The sequence below is a fragment of the Cyclopterus lumpus genome, chromosome 12, assembly GCF_009769545.1.
Source record: "Cyclopterus lumpus isolate fCycLum1 chromosome 12, fCycLum1.pri, whole genome shotgun sequence".
NCBI lineage: Eukaryota > Metazoa > Chordata > Actinopteri > Perciformes > Cyclopteridae > Cyclopterus > Cyclopterus lumpus.
The window spans coordinates 12,686,741-12,712,055 of record NC_046977.1 but is presented as its reverse complement, the minus strand read 5'-3'; the positions used below and the strand labels follow the sequence as shown (position 1 = coordinate 12,712,055).

Here is a 25,315-nt window from a genome sequence, read left to right as displayed (position 1 = left end):
ATGAAGAACTGCCCTTTTCAATGTCTGTCTACCTTTGTATCTTGCGCTGCCCCTTCTAGTCCCTGTAGGTTTCTGTCTTCTTTTGCACACACTCTCAAGGGCTCCTTCCTCATCTTTCATCCCTTTCCCCTCTGCCTTCACGCTCTCTCGCCCTTCTCTTTGTCTTGGCTTGCCTCCTTGCGTCGTCCTCTAGTGTCTCCGTTTAATTGTTTCGTGAGCTTTTCTCTTTTTTATTAATTCCTTTTCAATTTTCTTTGATTTAAACGCTTTACACACTAAATCTGGAGGAGACGTTCTCCCCTTTGCAGGACATCTTTGAGTATTAGGATCTCTCTTTACAACACTTACAGTATATTTATTCCCCTCCCTGTTAAGTCGTCCATGTACCAGGTTTCAGGAATATTTACATTTTGATGATAATTAACAAAGTACATCACAAGAGATGTCCTCAAAGTTTAATATTGAGCTAAATATTGTATACTTGTCTGTGAACTTTAGCCTCAAGCCTCTGACAAAACACTTCTGTACAATCAAATAATAAGAGTACAAGGTCTGGCAATTGCATTACCTTCCTCCTAATATTATGTTTGCTACAGTTTTTCATCGTATATTTTTTTGTGTATCATCATATATTCATCATATCATCATATATAGTGTTTGTGTGCGTGTGTTTGTTGTGTAGATGTGTACGTAGACGATGCGTACATTTAAGCATGAACTGGGCACCGTTGATGTCGATGGTGAAGGCTGAGTTGCATTGTGGGTATTATGAGTTACAAAAGAACATTCAACGCGTTTGTACAAGACAACAACACAAGGTAAATATATATATACTAAAACAATTGTGAGTGAATGGATCATTAATTTACTGCAAGTTGAGGTTTTAAAGAAATATCCAGTAGGTGGCAGTATTGACAAATAAGAGCATTATTGAAAATTGTTTGTGGCTTTTTAACATTACTTCTTATCTCTACAGTTGTGGGAAGATGGTAAACATTCCTACATCACAGATGTTGACGTGATACTAACACCGTGGTTCTGGATACTGTTTGTTAGATGCTGCAGGAGGTCGTTTTTGAAGGATTAAAAACGTTATGGATTTGTCCTCCACACACAAAAACCCACCTCCCTTTCTCTGTATTTGATATGACTTGCTTGGGGGAGAACCTCAGATTATACATCCCACCCACTCAGCCACTTCCTCCGAAGCAGTGAGCAGATCACACATCCACGTCCACCGAGGTTATGCATTGCATCTTCCAGCTGCAGCTTAGGTGTGACTTTGCGAAAATGTGGAGACCGCAACACTTCCTGTGCCACCAGTTTATTTTAACAGATTGGATGCATTACAGAAACACGACACTAAGCACATACAGGATGAATATTTGCTATCATCTAACACAACATGTGATATCTGGAGATCTGCAGTTCACCTTCCTATCGGATCACCGGCTGAAACTGTGAAGCAAATCACCCCCAAAATCCAAAGCAAAACTTTGACATTACTTCATTTGCATTCCCATTATAGCACTGCCCAATCATGCTGAAATACCATTAGCAGAGGCAGATGTTAGTGATATCTTCTTCCACACGAACTTGACTTTGTGTACCTGCAAATAACTTGACTTTGTGTATCTGTGTATTTCGTGCCGCAGGCAGGAACAGACTGAATTCCATCTTAAAGCCTGAAGTTGAAACGGAGGAGAAGTGTCTCAACACGTCTACAGCTGGAAGCTCTCACAGCGAGACGCTCCTTCTACGTGTGCTGTGACATCAGGAGAGTAACACTGGAGAGCGCGTCCTCCACCAGCTGCTTTCCCAATACGCAATGACCTCACACCGTGACCCCGAAAACTGGAAAGAGCTCCGATTGGTTGCACCTAGAAAACACAGTCAGTAAAACCACCTAAAAGCGAAATGAAGAATGAGAATAAAATTGCACACCATTCATCTCCTTGAATTCTCGGGTGACTCGGAGGGCTGAGAGGATTTAAATTAATTTAGTTTTAGTTCATCTTAGCAGGGAGTGCATAAAGCAAGAGCAACTCATAGCTGATCTCATTTTAAAGGGTGCTGATGAGGCATTACGGTCAAACTAATTTCAATGTCTGGCCACAGATGAATATATTTAACATCAATAACCCTTGCACCGCTTCACTTTATATACACTTTTCATTTTTATTTATTTTGTTGAATTTTATTTCCTTTATTATTACAATTCTTAAATGTAATATGCCCTGCTATTTTATTTTTATTATATTGTATTTTTATATTGTATGCTTGCTATATTGTAAACAAATAAATTTGCCCCTGGGGATGAATAAAGTATATCTATTCTAATCTAATCTAATCTTATATTTTGTTGTATGCTCCCGTTAATTTGGTGAATGCTCAGAACAATTCATCTGGTAACTGTTACGCTATCATTCGTATTTATTGGAGTAAGTAGAAACAATCACAACCCCTTTTTGCAGATGCTTGTCTTAAAGGTTTTAACCCCTCATATAGTTTCTGTTCCCTTTTCCTTTGTGCTTTAAGGTTGCAACATTCCACTCAGACAGCCTCATATATTCTGTATTTGCTTGTTCCAACTCTTCACTGAAGCAGTATTTTGTTTACACGGATGGTAATTCTCCACCCCCTAAGAAGCAGTGTTTTATATGGCTCAACCGTTCCATCAAATGGAAAGATTCAAGATGTTGTGTGAAGCCTTGTATACAGAAGAAAAAACAAGCCTGACATGTTTGGTATGTTTGGAAAGACATTTTCCTCGGCCTCATAGGATTAGCAGCATTGTCAAGGCTACACTGCAACTCCAATCACCTCTGTAATCTCATGATTTGTCCTCAATACACAAGCAGAGCTGCCAGGAAGGGACCTGTCTGCTCCTCCACACCCCCCCCCCACACCCCCACACCCCCACCCCCCCACCCCCCCAGGGCGCTTTGACATTCTGCTCACTGTTCCTCAACTTGGACTGAAGGAGAGAGAATCTTTTACGCATTTAAGGTCTAGCGCGCACACACACACACACACGCACACACACACACACACACGCACAGACACACACACACATACACACACACACACACACACACACACACGCACAGACACACACAGTAGATTTGAGTGCTGCTTCACCCAGGTAGATTACCAGCTTTGGGTGGTATCTATTAAATCACATACAATTCTGTCCAAAAGACAACAACAACCAGGCCAAACAGAGAGCAAATCAAGAACAAACACACCACGGCGTTGTACATATTTATGATTTCATGGAACGTTTTACGGGATTATCTTTTCATATCTCTTCAGGGATAGTTTTAGAATCAAATCTAAGCATCTCTTTCATGTCTGCTTTTGTCTGCTCACAGTGTCATCCGAGAGGCAATTGAACCACATCAGGTAATATTCTCACCTGCCCCCCCTCCCCTTGGCTGTTCAGACCCCACCCTTTTGTGCGATGACCAATCAAGTGTAAAGCTCAGACTTTGTCAGGGTAGAGACCCATCTGAGAACATCTGAAAGCAGCACTTTGTCTCAGGACTGCATTGGTGTCGATAGCAGGCGGACAAAGTAACATGCAACACACTTCTGGTAAGTTTCAACTCATTATATCTCACTGTGCCGGTAGTGCAATGATTTGTTCTCAAATGCAAGATGTGTTTGGCCATTAAGTATCACATAGTTATTTAATTTACTTTACTTTCAACCCAAATAATATTTTTTTTACTGATTTGAAGAGAAATTGATCATTAAAATAGGGTGTGAAAAACTATCCGATACAAAGTTCTTCTTTCTTTCGTGAAAGAACATATTATCCCTGTTTTCAATACGCCCACAAACTTTTCTTTTCATTTTTGATGTTCCATACACATATCGGATTTTGCAGAACTGTTCTCATGGGCATTTCCCCCCCCCACAGACTCCAAATCGCATCTGAGCATGCCCCAGTCCCCTCCAGCAGCTGACTCATACCAGCAGGGCAGCGTCAGGATGACCCTGGAGAACGCTGACCTTTGGAAGTCCTTTCACAACATTGGGACAGAGATGATTATAACAAAGCATGGAAGGTAACAATGCTGGACGCTGCTTTCTGAAAATACCGACAAGTGCTTTGTGTCATTTATCACGTAGTCAGGAAACCGACAAGAAATGACTTCCCTGACACGTGACTTTGTGTGTTTGTTTCAGGAGAATGTTTCCACACTGCAGCATCAGTGTATCTGGGCTCCAGCCTTTTGTTAATTACGTTATCATGATGGACATGGTTCCTGCAGACAGCTTCAAATACAAGGTAAATGCATAAATATATATATATATATATATATATATATATATATATATATATATATATAGCGCTGTTGTTGACATCATTTGGGAGATTAAAACCAGCAGATTGCAGTATGTAAAACGCGTCAGTCTGCAGCCAGACACGGGCCTGCCCTCTCTGAGCCGTTCACCGCTGCATTTCAAAGCCTTTCATTGCTTCCTGTTTGTGCAGTCTCGGCTGGAGGCCCAATCAATTAGCATCCCTCCTTATTCACGATCGGTGAATGAGTAGCAGTCAGCCATTCATACTCTCAACGGCTCTTACACCAACTGCTGTGGCCCATTTGGGCCTTGATATTGCCTTTAGCACACACTTGAAACAAAGAGGTACATAATAAAGGGAAAGTACTGTAGAAGAGCATTTGGTTTTTGGCTAGTGGTGAATTGGTAGAAACAGTGGTAGTTTATGATTTCCCTTAAATTATATACATATACAGTATATATTTAGCATGCTTGACCATAAAGATAGAACCCCGCCTGACCATTGTAACACAATGTGAAGAATAGTCTGCCAACAAAAGATATAGTGTTCATGCACCACCTCTTGCGCTGCACCAGCTATTATGAGGGGAAAAAAAGGGTATTTCATGCTTCACCAAGACTTCTGATTAATCAGACATGGCCTCCGGTCTAACCCTTGATGACTTTGCATCCCTCCCTCCCTCCCCCGTTTCTTTGTAGTGGAAAAAGGAGCAGTGGGAGGTCGCGGGGAAGGCAGAGCCCCAGCCCCCGTGTCGGACATACATGCACCCGGACTCTCCTGCCCCAGGAAGTCACTGGATGAAGCAGGCGTTGTCTTTTCTCAGGATGAAGCTCACTAACAACACATTGGACCAACACGGCCATGTAAGAGCACATCTTACATGCAGAGTTCAAATGATAACGCTCGTGCATTTGTGCTTTTAACTTCAATTAGTCTCTTCTCGTCCATCAGATCATCCTACACTCCATGCATCGCTACTACCCCCGGTTTCATGTCACCCAGGCCGACAGTCCCTACACTATCTGCTGGGCCCCATTTCAGACCGTCTCCTTCCCAGAGACCACCTTCACTGCAGCGACCGCTTACCAAAATCCACGGGTATGAGCTCGTACAGCAGGTTTATGAAACATTAAGCCGACACCAATGTGAGGATATTCCTGTTTGATTAAAAACCAAACATACCGTACCACCAACAGTTTGCCAACTATATCTATTTTTTTCTTTTTTAAGATCACCAAATTGAAAATCGACCACAACCCCTTCGCAAAGGGATTCAGGGAGGGAGGCACCCATTCCCACAGCAAAAGGTAGGAATTAATCAAATTATGAAAATACGTTTTCAATGTTCCGTATTTAAATTGAAGACAGACATTTGTTTTGTTACCTTGAAGTCAAAGATGTGGTCAAAATGTGCATAAAAGTTGAACAAAAATGCTTTAAAATATCTATTCTTTCTATAGGTGCCGTTCAAAAAGAAGCCCTCCTCCAAAAAGATCCGCTCTGGACAGGAACACCCTTTGCAATAGTCCTCCTAGTAAGTTTTAGGAACGATTCAGTTATTTTCAAGTTTTTACAATATCATACTACACCAACAAAAATCACAGTAGTATGAAAGGGTATTCCTTTAAATTTCTCTATCGGTCTTATTCAACATTGTATTTCCACCTCAGGCCTGCAGAGGATGCCCTTGACCTCTCCGCCAGTGGAGGCAGAGCGGGGTCAGGTTTCACTGAAGGTCGGTGACCTTTCAGCCTTGGCTGCGGAGCAGGACCCGCCTGAGAGTCTACACACTGAGACCCTGGAGCCTCAAGAGTATGATTACAGCTGTGAAGAACAGATGGTGCCTGCATCCGTGCCATACCAGCCCTACAGGTGATTTAAAGATAGCCTTCCAAGGTTTAGATCTAATTACCCGTGGACAGTGCAGGAAAATAAAATGCAAACTAATGATCCATGAAATGTAAACGCCATGTCACACTTTTTCTCCAGGTCTGCAGAGTACACACACAGGTATCCACTTTCTTCCAGCGGCGTTGATGCAGCGCACACCCATGTCCACCCTCCATCTCATCCCCTTGCCACTGCTGAACACGCCACTCAACAGCACGGCTACTACCACCATCCTCACCACCACGGCCACCCAGTGGACTGGAGCCAGTACCCGCTCTTCTCCTACTCCTGTTGGTGAACTTTGCAACGGCGACACCGTTGATGGGGGATAACACCTTTAAAGCCTTGAAGGAATGCTGTTATTATGGGTGGACTATCGGCAGGCCACTCTAGCAGTTTATGTTAAAAAGTATATCATTGTGTATAGTGTTTCATAATTTCATGTGCTTCCGAGAGCCATATATATATAGCCTTCCAAGCTATATATATATATATATATAGCTTGGAAGGCTATATATATATATATATATTTATATATATATATGTATATAGCTTGGAAGGCTATATATGCATATATATATTATATGTGTGTATCCAGGAGCCAGTCTGACCTGATAAAGTTATGGCAGATAGTGAGTGTGAAATTAGCATCACAGTCTGGCATAGTTTCTTCTGCAGAAGGCAGCAGCGTCTGTGCTGTAAATGTTTTACGAGAAAGAAAGAGAGAGGCCATATCTGGGACATTCAAACAGCTTCAGGGAGCAGACACTGCAAATACATTTTCTAGAGCATATCAACTGACATGTTTTTGTGTGATACTTTGTTTTTTTATAACATCACTGTCAAAAATACATACAGAAAGGCAAAATCGTGAATGGCACCAGCCCTAGAGCAGACGGGCTTTCAGTCTGTGTTTCTACATGATGCTTTATTAAAATCTATGTTGTCAAGATGTATGAGCTATCTGGGACACCCAGTAGTCCATCCCAGACTCCTCTCAAAAGAAATATGTTATTGACCACATTTGCACACGTTGTAATTCCAGCATCTAAGGGCATGTCACAAAAATATCATAAAAAATGTAAGAGTAAAGTAAGTCATTAAAATTGCATGAAAAATGTGTGTGTACAACTCAACAGATTAATTTGGAAGTGAGAAGGAATGGATAGAGTATCATGCGTGAGCCCTTTTCTGTACATGCTGGCTCCTTCTAGATGCCACTGAGTCCTCAAAGCTTTGAGGAACTTAGAATGACGAAAAAGTTAGAGTTAAAAACTTAGAATGACGAAAAAGATGTATGTTGCAGAAAATGGCATTTCGTCAAGTGGTACGTGGTTTAATAATGTGGTATAGTATTTCACAAAACTATAGTAGAGTGAATCATAAACAAAATAGTATGTTCAAAAAGTCATATTCAAAAATAGTCCTAGTATAGCATGTGAACAATTCATAGTATTTTGAAAAAAAGTCACAGTAGTACGTATAGTAGTATGGTCTGTCATGTCATACGGTTTAGTATGCAAAAGAAAAGTCAAAGCTCAGTTTATCCCAAAAAGTATACTATGACATAAATTGAATAAATAAAAAAATTGAAATAATACATTTAATGTCAAATCATGACATAAAACAATGTGTCGGCAAAATGCTTTGTGGCTAGAGCCTCTCTTCATTGATATATCAGTGTTCGCTTGTTAAGACCCTACAGACTTTACATTAAGATTACTTACACACATCTGTATATACTGTATATAGCGGTTCTTTCTGCTTTTAAATCAGTGAAATTAGTCATCAGTGACTAAATGTTTCTTGTTTATCTTAACCTTAATTGTAGCCCTCTGTAAATCATTTATCTTATTATTCTTTAGCATGTCCTGTGTGCTAAACGCTGCAGCGGCCATCCCAGTTTGAGGGCGGTGGTGCTGAAGCTCTGCAGGAAAGCTTCCATTGATCCATTTCTACACAACATGCAGTGAGCCCGAGGAGAGGTCAGGCTCATCCCCACTGCAGCCACCGCCCAGCGGTCTGGAGCTAAGCATTGATTGGCTTTAATGACAATTTAACCTGGCACATGCACACAAAGCACAAGGTCAGAAAAGGTCAGGGAGAGACCGAAATACACAGCATCCCGAATCGAGGAAGGGTTTAAAACAGCACAATTTCAAAAAAGATTTACCAAAATTAAGAAACCTAAAACATTTTATTATTAACACAATGGTGTAAAAAAAAAATAATACTATCAGTGTGGAATAGTAGCATTCTAGTCATTCTACATTTTTTGTGGATCCATGTCCGCCCCTTGGCTACTATACTTGGGAACTGTTTCATAATCTAACATATGCTTTAATAAAGTCTCAGCCACTGTGAACTGTTGGAATCCTCTTACATTTAGCCAAAGCCCTGTTTCATGCACGTCACCTTTTCATCATCAGAAGCATCTGATCTGGAGTCCAATGACTAACGCTTTGTAGTACGATGGGAAGAGTTTCATTAAAATCAGTATTGTACATCTAAAAAGACATGACAGCGGGGCAATGAGGCTATGCTTATTCGATTATGTAGTTCAAAATGGCGTGCCAGAGGAAGGGAATGTTACTTCTCAAGTATATGCACCAGGACGTGTATATTTCAGTATACAGATCACTTTTTTTGCAGATATTGGATTAACATTTTTAAACTGTTATATGTATTGCTGGTTTGAAAAGTGCTGAATAAACAAGTCACAGAACATGCCCATCTCAAATACTGCCCTTGAAAAGTTTTCCATTCCCCATCTCTAGGTCAGCGGAGTTTCTTTTATTAGCACTTCATTAAAATTCATTAATTGCTTCCTTTCTCCTGGGCGCAGCCAGAATCAAAACTGGAAGTGTCAAAAATTAGAGCAAGAGCAACTGTCCTGTGCTCTAGATACACAACCTGTGACTCCGGGCAGCTGCAAACCCCCCCACCCATCTGTTAAACAGACAACATGAATATGGAGGAGAGATGCATCCGAGAGGAAATTAAAGAAGTAGACGTAAATTTTATTTACTTGTTCTGTACATAAAGGGTCAATACCAGCACAGGTGTTAACCATGGGAAATATTAACACATGTAAATGGTATAAGAAAATAAAAAGGCACAATTTTCAATTCTTAAGTAAAAGACAGGCTTTCCTAGAATATGAGAAGAGAGCACAGTAATACTGTTAATGCCATTACAAAACAACTCGGAAGCAAGAGAAAAGCAAGTTCACCTCAACAAAGGAAAGAATCAGGGTGTATTGCTTAATTAGTAGATTTCATTAAGTTTGATGAGGAAAAGCCCACACCGGTTTGTTTGCGCAGACATGGGGGGATTAAAATGAGATAAACCTTGATTTAATAAGGATAAAAATGGCATTAAGCAGCATTTGGCCAGGCAGAACCATTTCCCCCGGCCAAGAGGTCATGCAGAGGCAACCAGCAGGCATTTTTCCCTTTTGTAAATGTCACCGTAGATACTTAAGTTTAATAACACCAATCATTTTAAGAAAATGCTCCATTTAATAGCCGACTATAAACTGGCAAAAAATAAATAAAAAATAGGGATACAACTAAAAGCTGCACAATATTACTCTGAGTGAATGGCTGAGCACTGATTTGAAGGGAAAGCATTAGAGGGAGGGGGGGGGGGGGCATTTTTACAGCAGAAAATTGGCTAAATTAATTGGCTGCTCCTACTGGCCAAATTGGTGGCAGCACAGTAGGAACAAAGACGCTTTCCCCGCTACTCTGACAGTTTGCATAAAGAGACAAGTTGTGCACAGACCAGATATCGAAGTAATAAAGATGGTTGAAATCCCAACCTGACGGGAGCAACATAGCATTTAAAAACACAAGTTTGCAGAGAGGATTGCATACGCTAAAAAAAAAAGATGCATTGATCTTATTCTCTGTAAAAAGGCATTGATGGGATTCTCATTGGCTTGCTGAAACATTAACTCCTCCCCTGACCTGAGCCACTGGACGCAGGGATCCTCACCTCAGTGGAAAGCCTTCAGCCTTTTATTCGGATGCTTGTGGGAAAGTGCTGGCCAGGGCCGCGGACGTTGCTACTTGACTTTTGAAAACCCGTTCGAAGCGTGGCACTCCTATGCAGAAAGTTGAAACCTCTTCTAGTGCTCGGCGCTGTCGGAACTAAAAACCTACTAACCTCTAAGCAATGTCCTTTCAGTTCAAAATAATGCAAAGGACAGTAAAGAGAGGTACCAAGTGGACATGCAGTCAGCCCTCTACAATACATCCTCTCAATGTCACAAACAAAATAAAAAACTATATTTGATCATGTGGCACAAATAAGAAAAAAGGATAAACTCACTTATGGCCGTGTCATGTCTTATTAACTAAATATAAATAAGTCTCGTCAGCCAGACATGTGCCAGGTTGAAGAGTGGAGGGGATATATTATGTCAAGGTACAACCTAGATCTTCCACAAACCTCTCTCTTTCCTGCTTCCTCCTGACGTCAGTCACACATCACAGACGTAAAAAAAACTGTCAACCTGAATAACTCATGGCCAGTGTGTGTGTGTGTGTGTGTGTGTGTGTGTGTGTGTGTGTGTGAGAGAGATGGTTAAGGTACAACAGTGACTTGATTGTTTGGAGAAATAACATTTGACTGGCTGGTTAGCTCCTCATTGCCTCAGTGCTCTCCAAAGTCCATAGGGATATTGCTGTTCCCTACTTCGCACAAATATCCTCACATCAACAAAACAAAACACACACCGACACTTTCTAAAGTCCCCAATACTTCAAACATAACAAATATTCAGAGAAATAAAAAATAAAAAAAACATGTGATGTAATGTGCTAAATATCTATTGTGATCACACACATACACAAGTATACATACATCCGCACATACACATACGCACTCACACTGATGCCCAGTGATCTGGAAATGAAAAGGACACTAATGCAACATTTTTTTTTAACACTGCCCAGTCGTAGGGAAAGGGAATTGGGGAGAAGAGGGGTCAGGTTTTTAGTTTGGAACCAATGTCCAAAGCTGTAAACAGTCAGAAAGCCTTACAACGGTTGGCAACAACAGAGGGGGCGCTATCATGGTACAGCCCTAAGCAGGCAAGCACGTAACCGTGGTGACACTGGCGGGAAAGGTGGACACGGCCAGCAGATTCAGCTACAGGAAATACTGACGAGACGGTCCAGTCGAGGTCTTGGATCAGTCACTCTCATCCGGGTTCTGGGGGTCTATGATTTTGACATGGGTGAATGGGAAGAGACCCCTCCGTCCATTTACCTCTCCCTCCCACTGGCCGCTGATGTTCATCCGAGTAACCATGACGATGTCACCAACCTGCAGGCAGAAGGACAGGACGCCAAATTACAGGATGAGCATGGATTATCAAACTGTGCACAAAGTACAACATTTTTTTTTAAATGAAGTGTGGTCAAAACAAAAAAAATATTTCTAAATAATAATACCACAATGGTATCGCAGCATTGAGGGGCCTCTTCTGTTTGGATGGTGTGACGTCCCAAAAGTTACATAATTTCATCGCAGGGCGCTTGAGCACGCCTCCCTTGCACACTCCTAAAACATCTTGCACTACCTAATTTGCTATGACGTGATAAATAAAGTTATAAACCGCATGTTGATAACCGCAGACTAAACGACATAAATCAATGGTTTAATTTAAACTTCAAGCTGGTGAATAACTGCAGCATCAGACTCGACTGTAAAGAAGCACAAACGAAGAGACAAGAAAATATAGCAAAGTTAATAGCATTTGACACATGGCCCTTATTTTTAAATATTCTCCAAACTACGCTAAACTGTATGCTGCTTACACAATATCCAGGCCAACGGATTTATTAATACACACTTTAAAAGATAAAAGCCGCTTGTCAGATCGCCACACCGGCATTAAGCTGTGGTTTGAACAGACGATAAGGAGCACGGCGCTGACGCTCAGATGGGTTTGTGACCCCAATCTGTTTAAGACATATGTTCTTTATCAGGATTAGAAGGGCAAAGTCTTCATCGGGAAAAAAACATGATTGAAACGAGAATGTGAGGACACGCTGTCAGTAGCTTCAACTTCAAGGACATCTAGTCCGAAACATTATGTGAAACAATAATCCTTTACGCCATCATGGAATGACCAGAATGCTACTGCGTCATGAAAAGCTCCCATTTGAACGACACTTACATTCTCGTTTGAAGACAAAAACAAGATTTACGGTGGAAAAATGTACCTGTTCAATTGTCCAAGTGTTGAAATAGGTTGATTGTTAATGAAAGACTTTAATTAAAAGACTCTTAAATATGTTAAAGTTCGCGTTAACCTCGTACTTAGGACTTCTTTTTAAAAAGTTTTAATAATGTCCAATATTGATATTGCAAAAGAAACCGAAAGATTAGTAAATTAGTGCATTCAAATGTGGAACGACAGACAACGGATTTAATGATGATAATCCAGAACAAATCAGTGTTTCTTCACATATATACTTTACTTGGGAGGGTCGGACAGGTATATTAACAGTCGCCCAAATATATTTGGAGATCCACATTAGCATTTCTGTAAAAAACAACTGTGAGTTGAAGGAATAACCAATGGACTTCAAGTGTCAGAACACCGCTGGGGACCGAAGCGTGACGACGGCAGCGTGCGGTGGCCCTGACCCTCCTATTCTAGAGCTGTGGGAAACACTGCAGCTGCAACCGAGTAAGGGGTTTCCTCAGTACTCCTGTTTTAAGCCAGGGTTGATATGAGGGGAACTAAGGACTATAGGCATCAAAGAAAGCAGCACATTTAATAAAATAAAAAAAACTGTCACTATTAACTACTTTGTAGTCTTTGGGGACCACACACACACCTTTATGAGCATTGCACCAGTTTGAAAAAAAAAGACTGTCCATGTTTAGGCTGGATTTGTGTTTTTTGGCAACGGGTATGGAAGCACAACTTCTGTACCCCTGGTAACTTACTCATTGACATACAGCATAATCAATAACTTGAGCAACCATCAGAATGGATCAAAACCTGATTTAAATGAGTCCTTACTGAGGCAATTATTAATGTAAATGAGAAACAGTACTGTTACATTATTTGTGATTCAAGGGTTCTCTGAAACAGAAATACCTTTTCTACTCTTTTTATATAAAACAATAGAAGTTATAAACACGGTGACACTGACACACTTCTTCCACATGTCTGAACCATTCATACAGCGAAACAAAATCACAGGTTAAACTTTAGTTGCCGGTAAACCTTAGATCAAGTCTGCAACTGCAGCTCTATACACCACACCTTACATGGAATTGCGTAACATAAAAAAGAGCCAAATAAAGTAATGTTTCAATTTTCAAACGCTTGCCTACTTGTGATCACATACCCCCTCTATTACCATCTCTTTCTCTCTTTGCGGTGATGGTTACATTAACTTGTAGTTTAATAGAAGTTTCCATCTCTACTCGGTGCAGCTGTTGACAAAAAATAAAAAAAGGTAGTGCTGGGCGAAGAGCCAGGCCAGCTAACATGTTGACCCATTTAACTCACTTCAGTGTCAGTCTGAAAGAGATATTAGGCATTTCCTCAGGTGATTGTTAATAGCAATTGTAATATATTAAAAAAAGAAAAGAACACAAAGGGGTGCGAGACAACAAGACTGATGTCGTGAGAAGGAGCGGCCTAGCCTTTTAAATGAATACCCTTCACCAGGTTTGCTCATGGTCCAAATATACACCTCCTTTCAGAGTCACAGGGACATTGTGTAGCACAGCGCCCACACTGCAGCGGCCTAGTTTACTTCCTACGTCCACTGACTCACTCTGATGTCAGTGAATGGCAGCAGAGATACCTTCCATTTCCATCTGTCCCCCAGGGGCATCACTGCAGCTCAGCCTGGTATCAAGAGTGGAGCATTCCGGAGGCCAAGTATATGAAGCGCACGTTGTGCATTACATGACACGCTCCGACATGTTACCACAGTCAAAGCAGATTTGTATTAGCCAGAGTGCACTTCATGCAAATACAATCGAGCTGTGAAGTGCAACAGCGGCTAGCAAGAAGATTGAGCTACAGGGGCTCCACTCACCTCCATCATTTGAAGTACCCGCCAACCCTCAATTTAACCAGTGCCAAAGTGTATTTAGCATTTCATTTAGCATTCCCCAAAAGTGTCTACAAAAAATAAATAGATGCCTTTGGTATAAGAAAATAAATGTGGGAGACATTCACTCAGTTTCAATGAACGCTATCAAATACCATCTATCCACCATTGAATGAGCATGCAGCACGATGCCAGTACCCAGAGCAACCAGTTGTCAACTTGATGCACATTAAATAGGGCTTGTAGATAGGGTGGCTGCTGTTGGGTTATGAATCTATTGGTGTGACCACGCAGCCTTAAATGTAAAATGATTGCAGAAGGGATGCAAGTTATCATATGACAGTCACACATAACAAGATGTTCAGCACTGGTGGGCCCTTTCATTGCTATTGACTCAACGCAGAGTGCACTTAGCCCTCACAGCTTCTTCTACTAGAGCTCCCAGGCAGACTGTGATGATTTGGGGAGCACAAGACATGCATCTTATGACAAACTCTGAACTATTGTCAAATCAACACACTCAAAGCTTGTTTTTTCTGACCAACAGTTGACTTTTCGCCTTGCTGCAGTGACGTACATTGTGAGCAACAAAACCCTGTAACATCACTGTTGAGTGTGATTACAGATTCAATAGAGCACACTGCTGACGACGCCCAACGACAGAGGTCAGAGGCAAAAAAGGAATTGAATATTTTATCCGGAGAGGGCAGAAAAGACTGGGATGAGGACTTGGGAGCGATGTTCAACCGGCTCTGTCACTGCAGCTCGGGCACAACGTGCATGTGAACGCTCCCCGCTCACCCTCCGGCAAACGTCCACCCCTTGTATCGAGTCATCCGGCGGACTGTATCTGCCCGCACTGCAGTGACAGACCCGGTTGGAAATCTGTTTCCCTTGAATGAATTAGACCTCAGACACATTGATTTGGAAATGAAAACAAAGTTTTTGTCTACCGATATCCAAAGACACACCTCTTCCCCAACTCTCTCCATATTGCTCTGTTGGCCATTACAACCCACAACTGGTGAAGTGGAGTTTTATGACTGTAGTGAGTACAACATTTAATCTCACAAAAGCAGCAATCCATTAATGCGTCATTTTAAAACAGCTGATTAACTCAATGCTATCTCCTAGACAGGCAGAAAAGAGAAGAAAGGGAAATAAAATAAAAGAGAAAACACATTTTAAATAAGTGAACGCCAAATGTACAATACCTCTAAAGCAAGAGCCGTTTTGTCATAGGCGCACGGCACGCGTTTCTGGATGGCCTTTGCCATGACGGGGCCGTTCTGCATGGACGGTAGAGGGGTGATAACGGCTCCAGGCGTTCCGGGGGGCAATGGCGATGGCGTCTGGGGCTGGGCATAGGCGTGGACGAGAGCGTGGGAGGGCTCTGGGATCCCATAGCTGTTGGAGTTGCGAGATCCATGGGAAGGTTGGCCAGGATGAGGTGACGGTCGTACCAATTTCTCCACGTAGGGCACAGGGATCATCCCGACACGTCCCTCTTTACTCTTGGCGCTCCACCACTGCTCCTCTGGCTTCTCAAGGATGACGAGGATCTCCCCCTTCTTGAAGGGAAGGTCCTCTGCATCGCTGCCAATGAAGTCGTATAGAGTCCGCACATACTCCAGGTTCTCATCTGGGCCTCCCATGGGCTGGATAGGACCACTCACTGTGCTTGGGTACCTAGAGAGAACATAACAATGAGGCCAAGCCAGAAGACACAATGCGGTTACCATAAAAAAAAAAAGTGGATAGTGTTAAAACTCTAATGAAATCAGGGACACATTTTGCTCAAGTGTCACTTTTTTTTTGTTGACTGGCATTGTTAGTTAAAAACAAATATGTTACATTTGTGAGAGTAACTTGGCCTCCCCAAGGAAGGCACATTAATGTTTATTAATAATAATGTAGTGTATATACGCAGTTGGCAAAAAAGGCTTGTAAAGGAAACTTCCATATTATTATAAAAATGACTGAGCAAGCAATTCCACATACAGATTGTTTTTTTTTTAAAAAGCCCCGTCATCAGTGGTGAGGAAGCAAAAGGTAATATCCAGATGAGAGCTCTTGTTGTATGTAAGCAAACATGGCCAACAGAGTACATAAACAGGCAAAACACACACGTGCATCAGCATCTTGGGCTGCTGTCTTGTTTGTTGGGATACAACACAGCCTTGCTAAAAAAAACTAATACACTGGATGTGTGCTGGGAGTGCCACCAGTTTCAAAATGTGGCCAACACACGAATGCACAATGGCACGTGAGGAAGGTACTGAGGCCAGACTGAAAGTGGGTTGCTTTTGATCAGCCTATTAACCCAGATCACCCAGCTCTTCGGTGGCAACACGTCGTGGGGCCCGGTGGTGTGTAATCACGGTATTGTGAGACGTTCCTACCTGGGGGCCGGCTCTATGAGCGTGGTCGTGTCCAGGTAGTGGATCTTGTAGAACTCCAGGAGAGCGGGGAGGTGCTCGAACTCTTGGTCTCCGATCTTAAACCTCTTGCTGGGCAAAGAGTTGATGATGTAGTGAGACACTTTGGAGTTCTCCGACACCGACAGCACGTAGTCGCCGGGGCAGGTCGACGAGTCGCGAACAAGAAACATGCCGTGCCGCTGTCCTTGTAACCGGTTCTGTGCCTCTTGTCGCGACACGGGTCCAAAATACCAGGCGGACCGATCAGCCGAATCAAACCGAGCGTTTGACATGTCTGCTCCCCAAATAAGTTAATATCAAGACTTAAAAATAAGAAGGAAACATTACAAAATAGACGCGGTTGGGGGAAAAAAAGGGGGAAAAAAGAGTTAATCACGACCAGCCGGAGGGGTTAGAGAGATGCAGGGCAGGGCACTCGTCGCCCCGGGAGTTCTGCACAAATGCTGCCGGCTCTGGAGACCGCGGATTAAAAAAAATAAAACAAACAACAACCCAGCAACAGAAAACAAAAACAACCTGACGTGTTTCAGAGACAGGCTGAGACTGGCTTGATCCAACTTTGGAACATTATGTGGTTCCTGTGCTCAGCAGTCAGTGGATTGTTTCAGCGGCCAAAAATGCACCAAAAAAACCACCAAACTACAAACTTGCGACAGCCAAAAAGCCGACGAGGAGCAAAGCAACAACGGATCAATGAAGCTTCCCTTTTTCGTTCCGCCTTCCGAGAAACACCAGTCTTCGAATAATGGTATCTCCTCCAGTCAGTGTCAGTTATAAAAACGACTCGGTGTTACATCTGTCGGCCAAAGAAAAAGTCGCCAGTGGCCACGGGTCGGAAACGAGACGGCTACTTTGTATCTTCGTGGTCTCACTGTGAGGCACACGTCATGAAAAATGCGTTTTTGAATCCCCTTTCTTGAGCCGGAGCAGACTTTTGAGGCGGCGGAGCAAAAAATGGCGGCCCGCAACACGTCTTCACACAAAAAGAGATTTCACAGCAGCGGCGCGTCTCCTGCGCGCTCATCTCAGGTGCCACGCCGTTATGCTGAAGCTCGTGCGTGTATTTCCGACCGCTCACGAGGGATCCCGGCTTAAACGGGTTCTGTATTTTATAGTTTCCCTTATTTCTGCTCGTCCCCCCCCTCCTCACCCGAGCCACCAGAAGTACGAGTACGAGACCGAAAAATGGCGACGGGAGGGCAGGTCCCGCTTTCTGTCTGCGCGTCACTGACGCCTGGAGGGGGAGGAGGAGGAAACGGGGTGGGCGGTGACGAGCCACGGACAGCTCCCCGCCCCCAGAGCGAAGTGTCGATCATGTTTCCGTGACACAGCTCCAGAACATTTTGTATGACCAACGATAAAGCAGTGACGTCATCACCACCACAGGGCAAACTACCAGCGTTAAAAGTTATAACAGCAGCACGGCCATACAGTCCTATTCTATGGGGTTTTCTATGTTTTCTTCTTCTTTTTAAACAGTGTGCAGTAATGTGCAAAACAAGTTGACTAATTTTCTCATTGCATAACTCTCAATATCATGGTGCAACTTATATGAACATACATGACGGGTAAATCTCACATGATCTTGCACACACATATCCTGTCCAACTAGAATAAGCAATGGTTGAAGAAATAAAAGTAGCAATACCACAATGTAAAAATACTACAAGATCAAGTCCTGCATAAATAAACTAATATTATCATCTAAATAAGGTACTCAGAACATGCAAACATTGGCTCCTGTATTCCTTTTCAATGTTTTACCATTGGACTGTTAAAACTGAAGCATTACATGCAAGTGGCATTTTGCTGTTGAAGTTGATTGGGGTGTAATTATTTAAACTTTATGCTTAGCTAATCATTTAATATATTGATGCAAGCTTAAGTTGCAATGTAAGTAGTCGCAATAACTGTAAACTTAACGTAGTGCATTTTATAGGTGTTTAAAGTAACTTAAAATGAAAATAAATGAGTGACCGCTGATTTAAGTCATGACAGTTTATCTGACAGCATCCCTGTCTGTCTGCCTGTCCTATTAAACGACAGTCATACAATGTGAATCCATATTCATGATGTATTTCTTCATCGCCTCCTATATGGCTGCAGCTGACTGGCTTCGGGAGTGGCTCACATGAGGTACAGTACATTTGCTCAGTCAACAGCTATTTCATGCCACCCGTAAAAAGTTTGACATGTTTCCCTATTTTAATTTCCTGTTGTTCTCCAACTTCCCTTCCATTCAAACTAATAATTTTAGTATTATTATCTGACACAGCACTGTGACACATTGATTCGGAGCTCCTCAACCTCCCCAACCCACAGCACAATGTGCTGGAAGGGAGAGAGGGAATTTAAATGGAGGGGGTGTCGTGGCTCAAAAGAAGCCTTAATAAAGAGTGAAACAAACCAAAGAATATGTTGGAAATCTCCGATTGATCACGACAAGCCGTAAAAACTTGTCAGGACAACCTCTGCTAATTGATGAAAGTAAAATATATATATATATATAACGCTGTAGCTCTGTTCCTCTGGTTATTGAGGTTTCCGTGACCGTGCATCATGAGGCTGCAGCTGGCAGAGAGCAGCGCTGCCTGAATGTTAATAGATTCACACCCACTGGGTCTTAATGGCTAATGCCGGCCAATTCCCACATTTCCACAACATCTCAGTGATGCAAAAATTAAGATAGACACAAACAAACAGCCCCTTCCTCCTTAGAAGTAAAAGTTTTTTTTAAAAGGCTAATATTGAGGGTTACATACTGTTTACCTCTAAGCATCATTAAACATATTATGGTTTAGCCATTCATTGGCATAAACCTTTGTTTAAACCATATATTCTGATTTCATGAAAAGGTAATGTCAGCCATGCTGTAGGATGGATTTTTCAGTGTAGGTCATATAAATAATTGCATCATGGTAGTTATTATAAATACACACGTTTCATGCAGCAAATAATACAAAATAAAAAGAATACAATGTGAAAAGTTTGAAAACAAGGCTACGGTAAGTTATTACATTCCTGTGTGTAACCATCCAAACATTTGTGATCCTCGATTTGACTCACAGAAGAGTTTCTTCATGCAAAGTTAGTTATTTTATGAGATATTGCCGACATCGTGCAGATGAATATAGGACAGCTGGCATTGTGAGATGCAGTCTGAGATATGCTTTGCTATGCAGCCTTTCCCGAGAAGTGAATTCCATCTCATGTCATTCTATTTGCCTCCGGTAAATGGACTCGGGTGTTAAGTGGTACACAAAGAATAACACAGTAGATTGCTGATCATTTTAATAGAGTTGTGTATTGTTGCGCTAAGCTGTACTGCAGGTGCATGACTGATAACGCACAGGCCAGTTCCAGCAGGACACTGCTTCCTTACAATAAATAAATACAAACCCATACAAAAAGTGCCTGAGAAGTAAGCCTGATGAGTCTCTCCAGTTTCATTAATTCATGTGCTTTTAAAGGCTTAACTGTGGTTGTTTGCACTGATGAACGTTTTGAGCACTGAGCTGTTTTAAACCTAACATGTGATTGGTTATATACAAGTTATATGATACACAACAATTCCACCATCCTTTTGGCAGAATTACAAGAAACGTGCAGTGACAACTAAACTAAAAAAGGTCAAATTAATAAATACATTTACCATTTCCAGTACAAAGGTAGATTTGGGACCATCTGTCATCTTCTTTTTGTGTGCAAAATTAAAAGCTTTTAAATTCTATCGACCTTTTTCTAAATTTTCATATTATGTCCTATTGTATAGGACATAAATACTTCAAATGGATATCAATAACTGGCTTTTTAGAACAACCATGACAAGCCCCAGCACTTAGACGCCATGGTAGGTTATGATCCCGTCACTGCACCGTCCTTTTGAAGCGGTCTCTCTGCACAGCCCGGGTCCTCCTCTGTCTCTCCGCGATGGTGGAGCTGAGGCTCTGTTTGAGGGCTGGGAGGACCACCCCAGAATGAGAGGGTCCAGACCTGGGAAAAGGAAATATACAGAAGCTGAGAGGGCCGAGATGGCTTTTAGTCTTTTAGTGCCCCAAAAAAGCCTCTTTTTAGTTACAACAGGCAATATTATGGAGATCAGAGCAATGAGTTACCGGTATATAGGGAGAGACAGATACATTTTTTCCGGATATGTTTGAACACCAAGTTTTGGAAATTTCTTTTCTTCTGAAGATTTGCTGAGAAGTGCAAAAAACAAAAGATACCCTTGTCACAACTGTGCTATTTAAAAAAAAAAGTAAATCAAGGAATACCTTAAAAAATGATAATATTGTATCACTTTACCGGGTACCATCAACAAGGTACGCCTTGGTCAGAATGTGGTTTTCCGGGGTTATTTTCTTGCTCAAAACAATATCTCTCAGCAATGCCTTCACACGAATAATCTAAATGACAGTCATAAAGTCATGAAATTATAGCCACAAAAAAATATCTATTAAACAACAAAATAATAAGAAATACCACAATTATGGAAAGCTGTATTCTGCCTAATATTGGCTTATGATGGGTCACTTACTTCCTGAGACTGTAAACTGTTAGCATTGTAGAGCTGCCGGATGATGACCTCACACTCCTGCAGTGTGGGAGCGCGCGGCGGATGGGAGGGATGGCTGTGAATTCGTAGAGGCTGTAATGAGGTGAGGAGGCCCCCCTTCATGTCCGGGCTATGGTCCGGCCTGGCAGATCCCACAATGTCGCTGCCCTCTCCAATGCTGCTGCCCAGTAGTGAGGGAGACAATATCAATGAGCAATAACGTACAAGCTGTTAAAGGATGTTTGGGCTGCAAACCAGTAGCTTCACCTACAGGTACGGATCGAGACTCAAATCTATTCCTTTGCCTCGCTTGTACAACAAGATCAGATGTACAATTATGTCTTTTATGGCCCAGGCTCCTCGGAGTGGTGAGAGCTCTGAGGAGTCTAAGACCTTGCCATCTAATTTTGATCAACCTACAACAAGCGTGTCGATTGTATCTAAATATGTGGCTGTCAAAAAACAAGGTATATTTTGCATTTACAAAAAAGGACATTGCAACTATTAAATTCAGAACAATTTCTGAGTAGCCTCCCCACATGAGGAAATGCTGGAAAAGTGGTCCAACATCTGAATGTTAACCGATCTATGTGTTCATACCAGCACCTCCTTTGCATGACCGTTTCACAAGGTGGCTGCAGTTGCATATGTATTAAGTGCGTTGGTGGCCTTTTAAGTTATTGAGTTAGAATATACATTTTAAATTCAATTCAGTTTATTTTGTATAGTCCAATATCACAAATTTGCCTCAGAGGGCTTTACAATCTGTACACATACGACATCCCTGTCCCAGGACCTCACATCGGATCAGGAAAAACTCCCCAAAAATAACCTTTCACAGGGAAAAAAGGGAAGAAACCTTCAGGAGAGCAACAGAGGAGGATCCCTCTCCCCGGATGGACAGCTGCAATAGATGTCATGTGTCATGTGTCATGTACATCATTCAATACTTTTAATATCATAATAAATCTATAATTGCCCAGGTTGTAAAACATTGCCACACAGTAAAGTCTGCCCTCTGCGTTTTTTCTTGTGAAGCAGACAGTAGACCTATTTCACCATTGTTTCTGACCATGATGAGCTGCAACTATGTCATGGCCGGTCATTTCTCAGGACCCAAGGAAGCCAAGTGTCAAGTGTCAAGTTGTTTTTGTCTGAGCGGTTTCCTAGAGAAAGATGCGCAGCACCACCACAGGCCGAGCATTCAGCCTGTTCTCAAAAGACAGTTTTGAACCGGCACGGGTTCTCAAAAATCCTACCTTAAATAATCCCACTACATCCACACTGAGGCAGGTAGGCAGGTGAGTACTGAATAAGAACTAGATGTAGCTGGATGGAAATTCACCTTTGTGCTTGGTCCTGTGAGGACCGCGTGTCCTGCAGCTGCTCCTCCAGGTAGAGTCCCGTATGAGCATCACTTCCCTGAGTGGGTGGTCTAACGCCTCTCCGACTGTATGTCATCCCTAGAAGAAAGAGGACCCGAGACGAGGAGTGTTAGAAACCGTGAAATATTATCAAAAGCCCTTGGTGCTATTTGGCAGATGAGTTTCACCTAATTGGCCAAGCATGAGATACCAAGAACATTGCCTTTCTATTCTGAGGATGCCTTTGAACTAAGGTTAGGGATAGTTCAGTGATATACTGTTAATACCTGGTTGATTTATATACATAAATATACATTCATATCAGAATGTAAAATATACAGATATATTGTGATAGAAGATGGTAGCCATTTTGTTCACTACTTTAAACTATCCCAATCCTGCAAGAACGTCCTCTGAGCATAGCAGAAAGAACCAAAAACAACAGTGAATCAGGGATTACAGCTTACCTTTTCCGCTTGACTTTTGAGGCTCCATTATCATCTTATACTGCAACTCTGCAACATCCACATTGAGAGTATTTTAGTGTGCAACATACTGTAGGGAGGCACATAAGAGGCACAATCTTGAGACACGGACCCGACAGACAGCCTATGTTTCCACGGGGGCCTGACTGCTGTGACTGCATGAGACAGATCTCCTGGAGAGTCTCCTGGTGGGTGGCGAGAGGCATTTATATGGAACAGCATTTGACCCGTTCAGTAAAGTGACACTGGATCTTTGTCTACCTCCCACCGAGAGACCATCAAAACCCGGGAGTTGCTATGCGACCGCAGTACCTATTGAATGTCTCTCTTTTCATCACCTTATCAGAAGACAGGCAGCTCTTTGCCATTAACTTAAATTAATTACATGAAATGCGTGCTGTGGACACAACAGCAGGTTGATGAGTTCACCCCCTTTGAAATGAAAACAATATAAAGGTGATATGGATTCTTCTGGGCCTTGTGTCCATGAAGTAGCCAGTTCCTCGACGGACACTATTACCCTGCAATTTTCTCTTGGGAATGAAAAAAGCGACTCTTTTTTAATCTAACCCTCTATGAATACGAATATTGATCACAAAGCATTATTATTTGCTGTTTTGCTCCTCAACTATAAAAGAAAACAACTACTGCAAAGTAAGAGGCCAAATAAGTTCACATCATTTAAACGCTTTTAAACCTGTATATTATATGTTGTCTCATTTGAACAAATACAATGATTTGTGTTCTCCCTTTTCTCTGCGAAGCACTTTGTAACTATCTAAAGATGACTACTTACTTTCTATGCCTCAATTGTCAATTTGTGATGACCCCGAAAAATTAGGTCACATAGTATATGTGAAAAATTAGGTCACATAGTATATGTAAGTTGGTGAGTATTTAATAATGTTTAGAAACGAAATTCATAACAAATAGTGGTATTTTTCCTACTGGTTTCTTCACCTTTATTCTCCCGTCTGAGATACTCGATCTCTGTGTGGAGCTTCTCGAGAGTGTCCTTGTGTTGTTGCTGAAGGAACTGGATATTCTTCTGGACCGACGCGTTGCGGGGGTCCACGTCGCCGTGACCGGACGCCCCCGGCCCCGGCCCCGGCTCCGGCCCCGCCTCCGTCGCCCGGGTCGCCGGCGGGACGACAGGCAGCTGTTGCGGTTGGCTCGTCGGTAAATGTCGCGGAGAGCAAGACTTCCCGAGTCGCCCGACTCGAGTCCACTGAGGCAGATGCCGCACCGGGGGGAGATTACGACTCGACATGGCTCGGGTTCATGCAGCTAACTAACTTAACTTAGCTAGCTATACTAGCAAGGCGACGAACTGACGTTAACCGTTAACTGGCGTCGACGTTCATTGCTTTCCGGTGTCGGCAGGTCGACCTACATTGTTATCCTGGTGGTCTGCAGCCGGTTGTCTGTGAACAGCTCCAGTAGAAGTCGACTCCATGAATTACCTTCGCACCCGTTTGACATACATGCTCTCCACTCACACACAACGTTGCCGTGACAACCAACAAGCTGCCGTAAAGTCCCGCCCCCCCACACAGGCTATGCTTGGGATTGGCTTCATGTAGTGTGAGGAAAGAAAACACACATTCTGTTTTAAGAAATTACCAACTGTAATGTTGAAGACGTGTGACTTGTAATGAATTGTCTAAAACATGGCAACACACTGGTATGTTCCTTTAAATAGACTTAATGTTAAGTCCCCAACTTTAATTGGTCCTATAGCAGTGGGTTCACTTGGTCAGCAGCAGGACAAATTACCTTTCCATTCACTTTATTCATGTTGCAACTCTCAAACAGTAAAGGTTACACCACACACGGGGACACTGAGAAAGTGTGTCGGTCATAGATATGACAACATTAAAATGATTTTGAAACAGTAAGAGACAATATGGAAAATCAGAAGAAGGCCTATTGTATGAAATGTATAGGTGGTATGGTGCCATTCTCTCCATTCCTGCGGCGTCATATACACTACAACAATAACTTAATTTACAATATGTACAGGTAATACAGAATGAATAATGTCAAATCAAGAAATTAGAACATTCAGGTATGTTCTTAGCAAACATACAACATAATAATCTAAATAAATGACAGATGATTATATGATCACTATTTTACCTGCTGTTTATATATATATATATATATATATAT

The 25,315-nt window shown here is 42.1% G+C and overlaps 3 protein-coding genes across 4 annotated transcripts; 1 reads left to right on the top strand and 2 right to left on the bottom strand.

Annotated features, from left to right (window-relative positions):
• Positions 1 to 3,581: 3,581 nt before the first annotated feature.
• On the top strand, positions 3,582 to 6,570 carry LOC117740630 (T-box-containing protein TBX6L-like). Its single transcript, XM_034547144.1, has 9 exons — positions 3,582 to 3,597; positions 3,926 to 4,073; positions 4,195 to 4,297; positions 5,014 to 5,178; positions 5,267 to 5,413; positions 5,546 to 5,622; positions 5,776 to 5,849; positions 5,986 to 6,187; positions 6,305 to 6,570. The coding sequence occupies exons 1-9, from the start codon at positions 3,582 to 3,584 to the stop codon at positions 6,501 to 6,503; spliced, it is 1,131 nt and encodes a 376-aa protein (XP_034403035.1). The 3' UTR covers positions 6,504 to 6,570.
• Positions 6,571 to 9,204: 2,634 nt separating this feature from the next.
• crkl (v-crk avian sarcoma virus CT10 oncogene homolog-like) lies at positions 9,205 to 17,971 on the bottom strand. Its single transcript, XM_034546511.1, has 3 exons — positions 16,701 to 17,971; positions 15,513 to 15,987; positions 9,205 to 11,539 (listed from the first exon to the last, which is right to left on the bottom strand). Exons 1-3 carry the CDS (start codon positions 17,009 to 17,011, stop codon positions 11,405 to 11,407), a joined length of 921 nt encoding a protein of 306 aa, XP_034402402.1. The 5' UTR covers positions 17,012 to 17,971; the 3' UTR covers positions 9,205 to 11,404.
• A 2,044-nt stretch (positions 17,972 to 20,015) lies between these two features.
• Positions 20,016 to 25,281, bottom strand: si:ch211-222n4.2 (uncharacterized protein LOC101885505 homolog). Of its 2 annotated transcripts, XM_034546905.1 has the most exons (7): positions 24,104 to 25,281; positions 23,126 to 23,173; positions 22,640 to 22,757; positions 21,277 to 21,472; positions 21,045 to 21,145; positions 20,879 to 20,938; positions 20,054 to 20,732 (listed from the first exon to the last, which is right to left on the bottom strand). In XM_034546905.1, exons 1-7 carry the CDS (start codon positions 24,411 to 24,413, stop codon positions 20,606 to 20,608), a joined length of 960 nt encoding a protein of 319 aa, XP_034402796.1. In that variant the 5' UTR covers positions 24,414 to 25,281; the 3' UTR covers positions 20,054 to 20,605. The 2 variants fall into 2 exon arrangements, with proteins under 2 accessions (XP_034402797.1, XP_034402796.1); XM_034546906.1 differs by lacking the exons at positions 20,879 to 20,938; positions 21,045 to 21,145 and having other exon boundaries at positions 20,016 to 20,732.
• Positions 25,282 to 25,315: the final 34 nt, after the last annotated feature.